Source organism: Dinoponera quadriceps, unplaced genomic scaffold (assembly GCF_001313825.1).
Source record: "Dinoponera quadriceps isolate SergipeBrazil2010 unplaced genomic scaffold, ASM131382v1 scaffold3382, whole genome shotgun sequence".
Taxonomy (NCBI): Eukaryota; Metazoa; Arthropoda; class Insecta; order Hymenoptera; family Formicidae; genus Dinoponera; species Dinoponera quadriceps.
The window spans coordinates 80,406-95,001 of record NW_014557371.1 but is presented as its reverse complement, the minus strand read 5'-3'; the positions used below and the strand labels follow the sequence as shown (position 1 = coordinate 95,001).

Below are 14,596 nucleotides of genomic sequence, written 5' to 3'. Positions count from 1 at the left end.
CCCCCCCCCCCCCTCTCTTTCTCTCTGTCTCCCTTTCGGCCGCAACTTAGCAAAGGCCACCAGCTCCTTGTCCTATTTTTGACGTCACCGGTGAAGGTGGGCAGGCGGGTGAGCAAAAGCAGGGGGTTAGCGCGGCGCATGCGCGCGCGAATCACCAAAATGGTGAACGTCCTGCGGTTCTCACTCGCGGCGCGAAGTGAGGCCTATCCGCGGCGGTTCAAAACGCTCGGCGGCGGAGCGAGCGGCACGGTTGCCGCACGTCGCGCAAAGGAGGTTCGAGCGGGCACGGCCGAATAAAGGCGCGCGGCTCGCGCGTTTTATAACGAGGCGCCCCGCGCTCGCTCGCGCATTTCCCCTCCCCCCCCCGATCCCCTCGGCGCTCTCGTCCGTTTTGCCCGCTCGCGAGCGCGTAGTTCGCAAGTGCGCGCAGAGCTCGTCGCGTCGCGAGCGGGGGATTCGTGGAGAGCGCGAGACGACGAACGAGATCCATCCGCTGCCGCGCGTCACCCGGGTGGTAATCTCGGTCACATCCGTCGCCGATGATAGTGTTTTCCGCAGTGTCGTCGAGCGAATACAACTGACGGACTGTCCGCCGCGGGGAGACGCGGAGGAGCGAGTCAGCGAGTGCGACTTTCGCCGATTATGGATAGGAGAGAGCGCGTCGACGAGCGCGTCGAGTGCCCTCGAGCCAGTCTGTGAACCATATTGAAGGTGGTGCGGGCGGTCACACGGCGCCGCCGGGGTCGCCAGCCGGACGCTGTCAGCCGAGAGGTACGTAGGCAAACCCGCGGGATCGCGTCCAGGAGCGCGACATATGGAGTGAGAGGGAGAGAGGGAGAGAGAGAACGCGCGCGATGCACCGCGAATAGCGAGAGAAAAAGAGAGAGAGGAAGCGGGGTTCCGGACGGAGATCCGGGAGGGGGGTCCGCTCGACGACGACCTCGCTGGCGTGCGGGGGAGAAGTCGCGAGGTATGCGCGGCGACTCGATCTCCGACAAGTAGCAGCGAGACGCGCTCTCTTCCCCGGAGAGTTGTGGACTCGCGCGATCAGCCAGGGGTACCTGTCACGCGAGTATAAACAAAGTGTGCCGTCCGCGTGCATACCCGCGAGAGACGTCCAGGTGCATTCGCCGGAAAGTGCCGTCTCGGCCGCGCGGTGAACGTCGTCGTCGAGTTCATCGACAAGCGCGGGCGCGACATTTGCTTATGTACGATACATTCCTTCGCGCGAGGAAGGAGAACGATCGGTCGAAGGAATGAGCGAGCGAGAGAAAGAGAGAGAGAGAGAGAGAGGCCGGGCGAGTGAGTGAGCGAGCGAACGACGTGAAAGTTCTACTCGCGCGCGCCGCCCGAATGACGATACAGTTCGCGATCAGCTTCGCGAAGTTGCGAAGCCGAGGCTGAAAGAGTCTCTCTCTCTTTCTCTCCTCCTTCTTTCTCTTTTTTTTACCTCTTTCTCTTTCTATCTCTCTCATAGCTGCAACGACGCATACCGCAGCTTCGAGCGAAGACTTGCGCGTCGTGTAATATCGTCGATCATCATGACGATCATCGCGAGATGCCTCGGTCGGGAAAGCGACTCCGTTGACTTTTCACGAAGCGAATGAGCGAGCCAGCTAGCTGGTGCGCCAACTGGAATTTCTATCAGTCGTATCGTACGAGAGCGTATCGTTTCGCGGACGACCGATGCGATGTCGTAACATTTCCCTATCCGCCTCCCGTCTCCCCTCCGGTGCATTTACTTGCTCCCCTTTTCTCTTTCAGTAAGTGCGGTACATGAGAGAGGCGACGCTCGAGGGGGGGTCCAGAGGCGAATTCGTGCGTTCGAGCACACCGGGTTACCCAGCTCCGCCGCGTCTCTCGCAATGTGACAGCGAAATAACAACTTCTGACAGGGCTTCTGACGGGGCCGAGGCGTAACGCAGCGAATGCTCGCGCCTCGGGGAGAGACTCGAGGCTCCTATGGCCGGTGTTCGAAGTCCGGCTGTCGATCATGTAACTTTTCCCCCAGAGCGAAAATATGAAAAATGTAAAGTGAAATGTCTTCGAGTTAGAAGGTTTGAGACGTTTTACGAGTTCACGTTAGATGACCCCGTGGGTGTTGATCAGGAATCTTCTCTTCCGATATAAATTCGTGAAAAATGTAAATCCTCTAATTCGACATTTTAGATATTTTATTTTTCACGTTTCCACCGTGGAGGAAAAGTTGCGTGGTCGATATTCAGGGCAGCGATCACGTAACTTCTCGCTAGGGCAGAAACGCGAAAAGTGAACACTTCCAAATGCTTTCAAATTGGTACATTCCCACTTTTCGCGTGGATCATTGGTCCGTTCTTTTCAGCTGAATTGGCCGCACCAGTTCCAGAAATTTATGCACACTAAAACATGAAAATGTACGCTTCATATGTTTCAATGTGCATATAAATTTCTTGAACTAGTGCAGCCAGTTTAGCTAAAAAAAAACAGACCATATGCTAGAGGAAAAGATTCATAGTCGACTCCCAAGGGATCATGGATCTTGTCCTCTATAGCCCTCTAACTCGCGAAAAATGAAAATGTTCGAATTTGAGAGCATTTGGAAATGTTCACGTTTCCGCCCTGAGGAGATCACTACCTTAGATCCCATATTAAAGATCGTCTCAAGTATGATTTTAGAGACTCGGAAAAAACCGTATTTTTCCCATTTTTCCGTGGATCCTTCCCATTTTTCCGCGGATTTCTTCAGTCTCTGTCTTAATAGTAAGAAAAATTGACTTAGAAAATTCACGCGTGTTCTGTTAAAACTTGCCGCACATTTTTTTACTTTTCTTCTTAAAGAAGACCAAATCCTGATAATGAAATTCCATTTGAAGAAAATTTGAAGAGAGATCGAGTTTTTTTTTCATATCCTTCGAAACTAGTCTCAAGTTCATCATCAAGATACTTTGTGACCGATGAAACCACTCGTACGTCTCAAATTGTGCTTAAGACGATTTCAAATATAAGATATCCGGCTGTATCGCCCTATAGTGTGGATGTGCTCCTGTCTGGCGACAAGAGATACAATTGGACGGCGTTTGTGCATCTTGTTTAAAGGCTGGAACGCGCACTTCACGCTCGGCGGCTACGCGCTGCGTTGCTGCTGTTGCTGCTGCTGTGGGATGTTTACCCCGTGCGGGCGGATGGACGGATGGCATGTCTACAATTTCTTTTCTCGTTCGGCCCCGACTGCCTATATAGGCCAAGGAAAGAACGCGCTGTTTGCGCTCGTTTCGATTCGGAACCGGAGGCACAGCCGGTCGCTCATTTCTTTTTTCCCTTCTTTTCGTCACATTCGTCGAAAGAACGACTTGATAACATTAATTAATATCGCCTACTTATTTAACTGATTTCGAGTCTGCTTTCTGACATCGGGGCGGGGTCGATCTCCTTTCTGTCGACAGAAATGTCGGATGCTGTTGCAGGTTCACGTCGTTTCTCCAAACGTGTCGAACAAACGGAATTTGACTTCGGACTCGTCTCATTAACACGTATGAATTAACGAGGAGCTTCATTGTCGTGCGGATAATCGGGAGAAAAAAAGGGAGGGGGTAAGTTCACCGAGGCTTTGAAAGTACCGCTTGTGCAATACCGCGGACAGTTCGTGTCATCGTTCGTGTTAACATCGATTCGATGTGAAGCACAGCTCGCTACGAATGACTCAAGGGTTTTCCCCGAGAGAATCTCGCGAGAAGGTAGTCGCGAACGATCTCTCTCTCTCTCTCTCTCTTTCTCGTTCTCGCGGGCTAAACGAGTTTCGCTACGTGACAACGAGAAATAACGATCTTTCTTTTCGCCGGCAATTCCGAGATGCTCGTACGCCGCGCGTAAATTAAACGACGCGTATTGAACGCCGCGCTGACAATACAGCCAACAGTGTAACCAAGCACCGCGCGATTTATGGCGCGCGATAATCGTAAAGAGGTATAATCGTCGCGCGGATCGCGATAATTGCGATTTACCGTGGCTCGCTTGCGCCTCGCTCGGTTTCTGCGCTCGCTTAATTGTACCCCCGCGTTTTTTCGCGACGCTTTAACCGCACCATCGGTGTATTTCGCGTCGGGCTCTGCGCCGGGGTTGTCGCCAAAGGGTGTGTGCGTAAATGCCCGTCGCTGCGCGGCCGGGTATAACCAGTTTCCTTCCACTGCTTGAAATCTCGCTGTTGCACTCATCGAAGTCGCCTGGCGAGTTGACTGGGAGGCGACGGAGAGGGCGAGAGAGAGGGAGGGAGGGAAGGAGAGGGGAAGACAGCGCGCGAGAAAGGCAGCGAGCGAATGTGAGAGCGAACAGGAGGAGGAGGAGTAGGTGGTAGACGGTAGAATGGCGGATGAAAGGAAGAAACGAATGGAGCAGGAAAAGAAGGAGAAATGTGGACAGAAATAATCGGAGGGAATTAGAGGGTGGAGATTGGCGAGACGAAGATCTGGCGAGAGCGATCGATGAAAGCGAGAGACGAAAAAGGGAAAAAGCATGAATCTCGGCGAAAAAGAGAGCGCCATTAAATATACCGAGATATACAGGAGAACGACTGGGCTGTGATAAAGTATAATTGAAAATTGACAGTTGCGCACGAAGACAAAAGAGCTGAACATGGAGATGCGTTCTGAGACACCGAAAGAGAGATGTGGAATGTACGCTCTTGAGGAGCAACTCTTGAGAACAGCAACTGAAAAATAACAAGTATAGAAAAGGAGCGAGAAAGAGAGAGAGAGAAAAAGAGAGATTTTTTGAGGGAGGGCATGTATATCTATGATAGCCGGTAAGACATGTGAAGACAGAAGCTGAGAATTGAAGAGAATTGCGAGAAACAAGAGAGAGACGCTATAACATCCGTTGAAGAACGAACAAGAGAGAGAGAGAAGGGCAAAAGGAGAGAAAGAGCGTGCGAATGGTCGCGTATCGCGCGTTCGCGAGTGTGCACCGTGTGTGAAGTGTACGGATACACGTATTTGCACACACCCACACACACACGTACACGCATACACATATGAATCCAACGAGAGTGAGCCACACCGCCGGTCTCTCGAGGTGGGGGCCTCGGTACCGTGTACTCGTCAGGCCGTGCTAGACGCCGTTGGTCGTGTACGACAGCCTTCGCATTCTTCGGAGAAGTGAAAGCAGTTTCAGGGAAATTCTGGCTTGACGGGCATCCGTTCGTTCGTTCGTCGTTCCTCCGTTCCTTCGTTTATTCATTCGCACGTCACACGAGCAAATCGACGGCGGTCACGGCGTTTTTTCGCCAGCGTGCCGCGGATTTCTCAACACGCCCGCCCGTAATTTCGCGACCGGGCCGGACTCCTTTTTTTTTTCTCTTCCTTTCCCTCCTTTTAATCGACACGCGATCTCGCCGCGTTACGAAATCGTTGTAATTGCCGTAATCTTGCCCTAAGGCGAGACACGTATATATGCACGCGCGAAACAGATGGCGAGCTCGTACGCAATTCTGTACCCTGCGGTGAGATAATGGCCAAGCGCCATGAGGCACCTACTACGCGAAGAGAATGTTGCGAAATCATCGGAGAAGAGAATAGAGAAGTGTTCGTGAGTCAGATTTCGTCGGTTTTACTCTCCCCGAGAATATCTTGGATTCTCTCTCTCTCTTTCTTCTCCACGCCGTCGGGGAAAACGCTCTCTTTACGTAAACGAACTTCGTTTGTCAACGGAGGAAACGTCCGATTACGTTGCATTTGATGTTGCATCTCACCGATAATGATTTTTTCTAATTTTCGGAATTGCCGGCAGATCACAAAAGAGAGTCATCTCGGTCGAATTTCGATACTCCCGCGCAACAATTTCGGCGCTTGTCCCCTCACCCGAGAGGCGCAAATGTCAACGCGAAACGTCCCTTCGCAATGACGACATTCGTCCGTCTCTTCGTTTCGCCACGAAGAGTCTGAGCATTTTTGCCAATCCCGTCACACATCTTTTTCCGAGCATCGATGAAACATCGGTCTCGCCTTGAAGCGTGAAATTCCGCAAGGCAGGTGAACGGGCGTTCGATTTCCGACGCTATGCGACGTCATAGCGGCGCGATTTCGGGAATTCAGCCAGGCGGCGGGTGTTGCGTGCCGTAACTGCTTAAACGATATTACGGTACCGGACGGTACGCAGCCGAGCGCCATACGAGGCGCGTCGCTTGTCGTTCCGGAGTGCGCTATGAAACGGTACGAAGTTACAATAAATAGCGGTACAGTATGTATCGACTTCTATCGAGGAGCAGTATGACAAAACGAGGCGAGGCGTGTGCAAGTCACGCTGGCGCAGCTGCCCCGAATACCCGTTGAGTAATCCACGGTATTTAGGTGCGTATGTACACGAACAAAAAATTACTGTCAATTCAACACTGAAATATTCCAATCGACGTGACCATTGTTTTCGTATACAGAGTGTTCCAGTTCTCGCGACTTTTAATTTTACCGAGAGATTCTCTGAACAGAGTCAATTTTTCCTTAGCGAAAATATCGAGGAAGGTTATTATTTACGACAGCTTTTCAGTCTTCAACATATCTTTTTAGCCAAATCTCAAATTAAAACTCTGTCAAATTAAAGTTCGTTTGAAATAAATCGGAGAAAATAATTTTGTTGTCCATTTTGGTCGCTCGTTCATAATTCGCGAAAAGCTTCTTTATTTTAATCGTTTGAATCTCGGAAACTATTGGTGCCTCGACATTTCTGTTGAGGAAAAGTTAACTTGAAATTGCTCAGAAAACTTATCAGTAAAATTAAAAACGTGAACTAAGATACCCTATATACATGATTATATTCTTAATATATTCTTAAGAATTCTAAAGAAAATATTTTTCTTTTGTATTCAACATTTTTCTTCTTAATTCGTTTATTCTTGGATAATGAGAATATAATATTTTTAATGTGACTGTATAGAATTTCTTTATGTAAGAAAGTTTCATCAATTTAACGTTGCATAAGCTCATTTCAATATTTACACTTGAAGAATAAAGATTTTCTCAAAACGAAGATATTCTTTTTTCTGTGTACACGGAAAAAATCATTGATTCAAGACTGATATTCTCATATATATAAGCAAGAATATAATCTTTTATAAAGATAAAACTTGTATACACACTTATGAAGAAATTCTATATAGTTTCACTAAAAATATCATATTATTGTTATTCAAGAATAATTTTTTGGATAGAAAGAATGACTTCTTCAAACTAAGAATTGTATCAGTTTGAAGATATCATTCTCCCTCTATATTCGATATTTTTTTCCTCTCAATTCATGAAAATTATTTTTTATTATGTTTTATCTTTTAATAAGAAGAATATGATATTTTTAGCGGAACTATATAGAATTTCTTTATATAAGCAAATTTTATCTTCATATAAGATTATATATTTTTGCATATATATGAAAATATGAATCTTGAATTGATACTAATTTTTTTCCGTGTACGAACATATGTGGAAAAATTTTTCTTTCGTATTTATAGAGAGAGAGAGAGAGAGAGATAACTCGAATGTTTTTAGATCTCGCATCTCGCGCGAGAAAATGGAAAAGCGAGTCGCAGTTTCCGCGCGTAAGTGTTACGCCGTCGACATGATTTCTCGGCGGCGTTGATTATTTTTTTTTCTCTTCGTTAATATACGGCCATAAATAAAAGATTTTGCGAAAAAGTAGTCGTGAAAGCCGGCTCAAATCGGGCGGCGAGGCTAGCCAATACGTCTAAATAACAACACTTTCACGATGCTCGAGGAACTCGCGCGGTAAATCAAGCGCGCTCCACCTGCGCATTATCGCTCAGTCGAATCTTATTTGTCCACTTTCGCAGAATTCTTTGCATCTTGGAAGACACGAGCCTCGCTTCATTTGCTAACTTTTACTTTTCTTTCTTACGTTCTTTTCTTTTTTTTTTTTTATAGATGAAACACTCGTAGCGGTGCGGAAAAACAGTCGAAATTAATCCGGGAGAAATAAATAACTCAATTTGTGAGACATGAAATGTGCCAATGACTTGAACAGTAAACCGAGAAACGACTTCTCCTTAAAAGCAACTTGACATCCAATCCTTTATTCATTAAAATTTTCCATTTTTTCAGAGCTAAGAGCGATTTCTACGAGAAGTCGGTCGCGATCGCACGAGAAACGTGCGATGATTTTTAGAGCAGCCTGTTAATAGTCATTATTATATCGAGAGTTAGACAATAATTAGTTAATTCAGCTGAAAATTCAGTTAAAAAGTTAATAACTTTTAATTTAACTTTGTCAACCTTAAGGCCCGGATTTTCATTTTCTAGTTAACTTGTGGTTCAAACTTAATCTGATAATAATGTAAAAATTGTGTTTTTCTATTTATGGTTAGTCATTAAACTGATGGTTTTGTAGAGGTAACTTTTAAAGTTTAACTATATATTATATAATAATTAATTATGGATAGAAAAACATAATTTTTACATTATCGTCAGGTTAAGCCCAGACCATAAGTTAACCAGAAAATAAAAAATCTGGACTAAATAAGTTAATTTTTAACTTAAACTAGTTAATTTAAGATGCATTAACTTTAATTCTTTAATCCTTTTCCTTTTATGTAAGTTAAAATAACTCATCAATACTGAAATCATTGCGGGCTGTTTATAGTATGAAATAAGAAAAATACAAGAAATGCCAGCAGAATATTTTGTCTCTTTGAGTGCTGGAGTTCTTGTCTTATGTGTAATTCTGAGCGCCAAACAATCGGTATTTTTTTTTTACAATAGACTACCTTTTCTTTATTCAGCATAAATTTCATCTACAAATAAAAAGTTAATTATGCAAAAAAATACACATAGCTTTGCATATATATAATCAACATTTTAATAAGTTAATTTAACATCAACTTAACTTTTAATTAAGTCAATCTTGGCTCAGGTAATTTTTAATTTAACTAAATCAATGTTATAAAACCACTAACTTTTAACTTTTAACCTGACTAAAAATAAAAATTAACTTATCCAACCTTGATTATATCACATTGAGATAATGTGAAAGGTGGAAGCTAGAGAAAATAGCGAAATTGTGCGTGCTCCTCGAGTGTGAGGATCAGCTGAAATGACGTCATGTCACCGAGCCGGATTTTAAGTTCCGCCCACCGTGCGTGCGTGCGTGCGTGCGTGTGCGTGCGCGCGTGTGCACACAGCGCACGCGGTCCGTAAATTGCGGCGACGATTATTTTCACCCCCGCCGTTCTCCCCTCGCCAGGCTCCAAAGTGGCATGCGTTATCTGCGGAGGAGAATGAGCTGTATATTTGATAACAACTTCGATATCAACGTAGGACTTCAAGTGTACTTGGGAGAGCGTGGGAGCGAATTTTTCCCCTCTGCCTTCGCCTCGCTCGTACACTAGCGCGTACGAAAAAAACATTCGCTCGATTACATGAGACGACGGGGTTCCTGGTATCGACGCGCGCGATGCATCGTCGCGACGGTTGTATCCCCGGAATGCGCCGTGGCGCTCGTTACGCGTGTAATAACGCGTTTGTGTAAAATCACGCATGCATTTGCTCGAAAATGCAGAGGAGGCTATCGGAGAGTGAAAGCAGAGAACGGAAATATGCTTGCCGAACGACTGATAATATAATAGCACTGCTTTGCGCCTGTCGGACAAAATCCCTGGCGTTGAATAACAATAATAAAAAAAGTATTGAGTTAGACTCGCGTTAGAGTCTAAAATAAATGTCTTTGGTGGTGATGAAAAGCTTTTGTACATCTGCTTTCAGATTAAACGTAGACTCGCAAAATGGTATCGAGACGGAAAATACTCTCGCGTTCGCGAGACAATCTCGTAGAATCACAGTACGAAGAGCAAGAAGAGGAAGATGTATGGTATAATTTGGATAAATTATACAAGGTAATTCTCGTCACGATTACTTTTGATCGTTCAAGATTTGTGTTAATTAGTTGTTACTTGAAACTTGTCTCACGAGAGATACTCAGAAATTAGATGCGAGTTTTTCAGTTGAATAACGTTTACAGATCCACTGTCAAATATATCATACGATTCAGCTGAGAAACTCGGATCTAACAGTGAATTAAAATCTCGATATCTCACATGAGACAAGTTTTAGTGACAACTATTAATAAGAGCCCAAGTTTGTGATCGAGCCGTGCTCTTGAGTAACAACAACGTGATATATTCATAGTGTCGTTATGCTCGTAGGATCACATACAGGAAGTTTTAGATAAATGGAATCAAATAGATGACGAAATTTGGGCGAAAGTTATCGTGTTCGAGAGAAACAGACGAGTGGCGAAAGCGTATGCCAGAGCGCCTGTTCTCACGATAAACGGTTCGAATGACGGGTTTGATGGATTCAGGTATGCGATGTGTAAATTTTTACGATACAACAAGAACAACTGATCCAACGTTATACATAGAGTGTTATTGTAATATTATTTTTTTTTTTTAATGAAATATACAGAATAGGACTTTGCGGATTTGACAATCCCATGCGAGATCCGAAGACGGAAGAAGCGAAACGTCACATAAATCAGGGAGTTAAAATAAAAATGGACGAACAAGGCAACATACTCATCAAGAGATTATGTAAGAACAACGTGTACGTCAAGTCCACGAATCAAGAGGACAACGCGATCGGTCCAGAAATTATACGCAATTCGCAGGGTGCGCTCGAGCATGAAAAACCGGGAAAGGTGAGCCTACGTTTCGTGTTTATAATAAGATAAGAACCGCCTGAATAATAAGTAGAAAAAAAGAAAAAAAAAACGGAAAAAGTGACGCGAGTTTTCCTAATCGTTTGTGCACGCGCGAAAGATCACGTCTTGGTTGTATCACGAAGTTCGCGAGAATGCGTTTTGATAGAGAAACCGCCTTTCTAATTAAAACTATACGCCGACCAACCGAACCGTATAATAAGAGCCGTTTAAATCTCGTTATCGTCAGGAAATCATATACCACGCTCTTATGAAAGGAGAGCGAAAAGTTCCGCTGTTTAACACGAGCCAAGGTACACAGTCGCTCTTCCGCGATAGACCGGAGATCCTACTTTTCATTTTGCTTTTCCTCCCGTAAACAATCCATTTCTAAATCTTTCTGGAGAGATTGATCAAAATATGCATACTCATAAAGTGATGACGCTTTCTTCATTTTCTTTCCAACGCTGTGCGACGCGCACGGACGTCGCGCTTTGTCGTCTGTTTCAGTTATTCGATATGAATAAGTTTCAAACGAATCTATCGCGGGAAACACGGAGAGCCTACCCGGACAGACGACGATTGGAAATGCAGTGTCTCAGCGCTATCATATTCGTGAGAACGGAAGCCGACTTGCTGCAGTGCCCTGTATGGGTACTCATCGTCAATGTGGTCGGCTTGGACATGCTCAAGTCAAAGCTACCGCCAGGTATGTCAAGACACAAGACGTTAAATATTTGCTGAAAGTACAGAATACCCCGGTGATCTCGCGTGTTTCGAATAATCTTCTTTCTTGATATATTTAGTTTTAGTTTTTTACCTAGATATGTATATATATTTTTTTTTTAGTTTTAGCACTACAAAGGCCGGTCGACATAAAGAATAGACCTAGAATACCAATTCCCGACGAAGATCCTTATAGCGTGGCGGGTGTGTCGTCGTCCGTAGGAGGCCCTAGCGAAATAATCCCGGGGGATAGAGACTCTCGAGAGCAAATCTACATGCAATCGACGAGTTACCAGCACCGACGTACAGAGAGACCGCCGAAACTGCCTCCTAGAGAGAATCTTTACGGTCACGGCATCCCCAAGGTAAATTGAGAAAAAGAATGATGTGTTATATCGCGAGGAAGTGTAACATGCCGTTCTCACGTTTGCCTGATTATTTCAGCCTGACTACGATGATATAGAAGATGACTATACGAGAGCAATAAAGCATCCCATGATGAGCGACGAGAAGCGAAGTAAACATGACGACAGAAAGAAATACGGTAAGGAATAATGCATTTGTTATTAACGCTTTTTACATGTCTGCAATATATAATTTTATTCATGTAAAACAGTATTCCTTTTTTTTTTTACGTAGAATTATTATCCTCATTTTAGACCTGATTTACAATTACTCTTTTCTGCGTGACAGTCAATTTTACATAAATAGTATTTCATTTGAAATTTATTTGTTAAGTCTGAAGATATATACTTACTTTTGCCTTTCTTATCTCTCTTTACGAAGAAAAAACACTGTTCTCATCATAAATTTTAGTTTATTATTTTGACACGCACACATAAAACAAGATTGATTGATAAATCATACGTGTGTTAAATTTATTGTGCGTTTTTTTTTTTTTAGACGACCCATATTATTGCGGTTTACGAGCGCGTGTGCCGAATTTCGTGAAAATGGCGAGAAACGGTCATAGCAAAATGGGCCCTCCTCCTCCTCGAGGACATGTCAGGACACAAGCCGCGCCATCCTACGCGGGCGCCGCATACGCTAGTAGTCAATCCTCTCAAATATATGGTCATCTACCTGCCCATCGACCGCCCATTATGTACCATGCCCGAAGCTTCGAGAGCGGACTTGGTGAGTGAGAATTACCTGGCAGTCGTTTTTCGCTGCGTAAGATTTTAAAAATTATATAATTACATTATATGATCGCATATAATACACACGCTTGCACATTTCAAATCGGGGATTGCGGATATTGCGCATGGTATGCTATATAACTGCGAAACCCTGTTTATTCGCAATAATCGTTCCTACACTTCCAGATTCGGATAATAGGAACGAGTCACCGTATAATCACATATACGGAAGGTTACCGATCCCGACGAGAGGCGTAATACCTCCAACTCCGCGTGCTATGTATATTGGAGAGTGGGATTAGATAGTAAGAAATATCTCTGCGTTTGTACCTATAAACTTGTATATTGTTAATATACTACATAAATACTCATATTTTTATGCTGGCACTCGTGTGCTTATTGTTTCATCCCTGTAAATGAAAATGACAATTATACTTAATAAGCTCGCAGAAACAAACCAATCAATTAATTATATTCAGACACCCCAAATGCGCGTGTTCTTCTCTATTTTATGCATGAGCATAGTCAGGGGGAAGGGAGCGCATCCCTAAATTTTGGCAAGGAGAAATCGTTTTTTACTAGGGGATATGCTTAGAAGATTTTCTTACCATTTCTTTATTTCATATATATACTCAAAAAATATGCATATGTATTTAAAAATATTTCTGTGAAGCTTGAAAGATGTAAGAAAAATGACTGAACAAGAGCAATTTGAATATAAAGGTGCCTGAAGTATCGTTACTGAGCACGAGAATACACGTCGCTTTCCTTTATCTATTGTAATTAAAACTACCTGCACGACTTGAAATCTTTTATTTGGGTATTGAAATTCTCTTATCCGATGTTTTCTGGATAGTTCGTATATTCCTATTATATAAATGGACAAAGCCATTTTCAGGTATAACGACAGTGTGTCTCGAACTTTCAAACAAAGATACGAGAAATGACGTTTGAGCCACTTATTTGGCCTTTTAATTGTTCTTTTTAGCTGAATTGCCGCACTAGTTCAAGAAATGTACGCATACTGAAACACGAGAATCTCGTACGTACGCTTCATACGCTTCAATGTGTATGTAAATTTCTTGAACTAGTGCAACCAGTTCAGCTGAGAAAAGAACAGACCAATTATCATAAAAGTTTCAGCAAACCTCAGCATATAAACTGTCCGCCGGATCCATCAAACTAGTGTGCTGAGGACACGCTGAAGTGCAAAGGCATTTTAGAAGCGATTACCAGCCTTTAAATGAAAAAGTTTGCGAAGTTATTATATCAATATGCAAAGAATCTCTCAAGAGATGACGAAATGTTTTGACGCAATATTTAAAATAATAACAAAAGTTTAAATGATTTGAAATTTAAATTAGGCGTTTTACATCGAAATATTTACACGTATAAGGCCTAACAACTATTGAAACTGCGACGGTCCTGGCCGCTTGTATTTTCAATGAAAGATATGTATTCATCTTGAAAATAATGTCACTAATGGGCATGGAAATCGACAGAAAAGTGGACATTTTCGCATTGCAGCAAGATAAAGAACGTTCACATAACGTTTGTATGTCGGTGAGGAACATTTTATAAAAATAAATCTAATGAAAATGTCTCAATTTCACCATCAGACATTCCTTGGCCCAACGATCAATGGTGCATAACGAGCACCATTGAAAGGTCTTTTAATACATTGCGAAAGGTGAAAACCTGATTGCGGTCAACAATATCAGGAAATTCAGTCTCGGTGAATTATGTATGCTAAGTGGTGTGTACAGAAAAATAGTGCTCGCGAAAAGAAAGAAAAAGAAAGAAGCTGAAGGAAGAAGTGTTGCTATAAGAAAATTTACCGGAGATCCGCAAAGACTAGCTTTAATATAACATTTTAATGATAAGGCTAGGGTCGGATCCGACCTATGCTCTGTTTTGTTCATTTTTCATCTGATTAATGTGCGAAATAGGTAAAAGAAGTAAAAATAATAACACGAAGCTTTTACTTCTGTTTATTTAGAAATGCAAAAATATAATAAAGTTTATTAATTGGCTTCAAATAATTGCAATGAAACACTCAAAGA

At 43.3% G+C, this 14,596-nt stretch overlaps 1 protein-coding gene across 4 annotated transcripts; it reads left to right on the top strand.

The window, feature by feature from the left end:
- Positions 1–180: 180 nt before the first annotated feature.
- On the top strand, positions 181–14,486 carry LOC106749066. Of its 4 annotated transcripts, XM_014628127.1 has the most exons (10): positions 181–771; positions 3,444–3,569; positions 9,735–9,865; positions 10,175–10,332; positions 10,437–10,668; positions 11,179–11,377; positions 11,518–11,759; positions 11,839–11,938; positions 12,298–12,531; positions 12,720–12,835. In XM_014628127.1, the coding sequence occupies exons 3-10, from the start codon at positions 9,755–9,757 to the stop codon at positions 12,833–12,835; spliced, it is 1,392 nt and encodes a 463-aa protein (XP_014483613.1). In that variant the 5' UTR covers positions 181–771; positions 3,444–3,569; positions 9,735–9,754. The 4 variants fall into 4 exon arrangements, with proteins under 4 accessions (XP_014483613.1, XP_014483612.1, XP_014483615.1 ...); XM_014628126.1 differs by lacking the exon at positions 3,444–3,569 and having other exon boundaries at positions 182–771; XM_014628129.1 differs by lacking the exons at positions 181–771; positions 3,444–3,569 and having other exon boundaries at positions 9,755–9,865; positions 12,733–14,486.
- Positions 14,487–14,596: the final 110 nt, after the last annotated feature.

Bases quoted from the DNA above. Each gene is read 5' to 3' on its own strand.
- LOC106749066 (XM_014628128.1), top strand. From the start codon at position 9,755: ATGGTATCGAGACGGAAAATACTCTCGCGTTCGCGAGACAATCTCGTA. The intron at 9,866-10,174 runs GTAATTCTCGTC...TTATGCTCGTAG, and splicing joins ATTTGGATAAATTATACAAG to GATCACATACAGGAAGTTTT. The intron at 10,333-10,436 runs GTATGCGATGTG...TGAAATATACAG, and splicing joins GACGGGTTTGATGGATTCAG to AATAGGACTTTGCGGATTTG.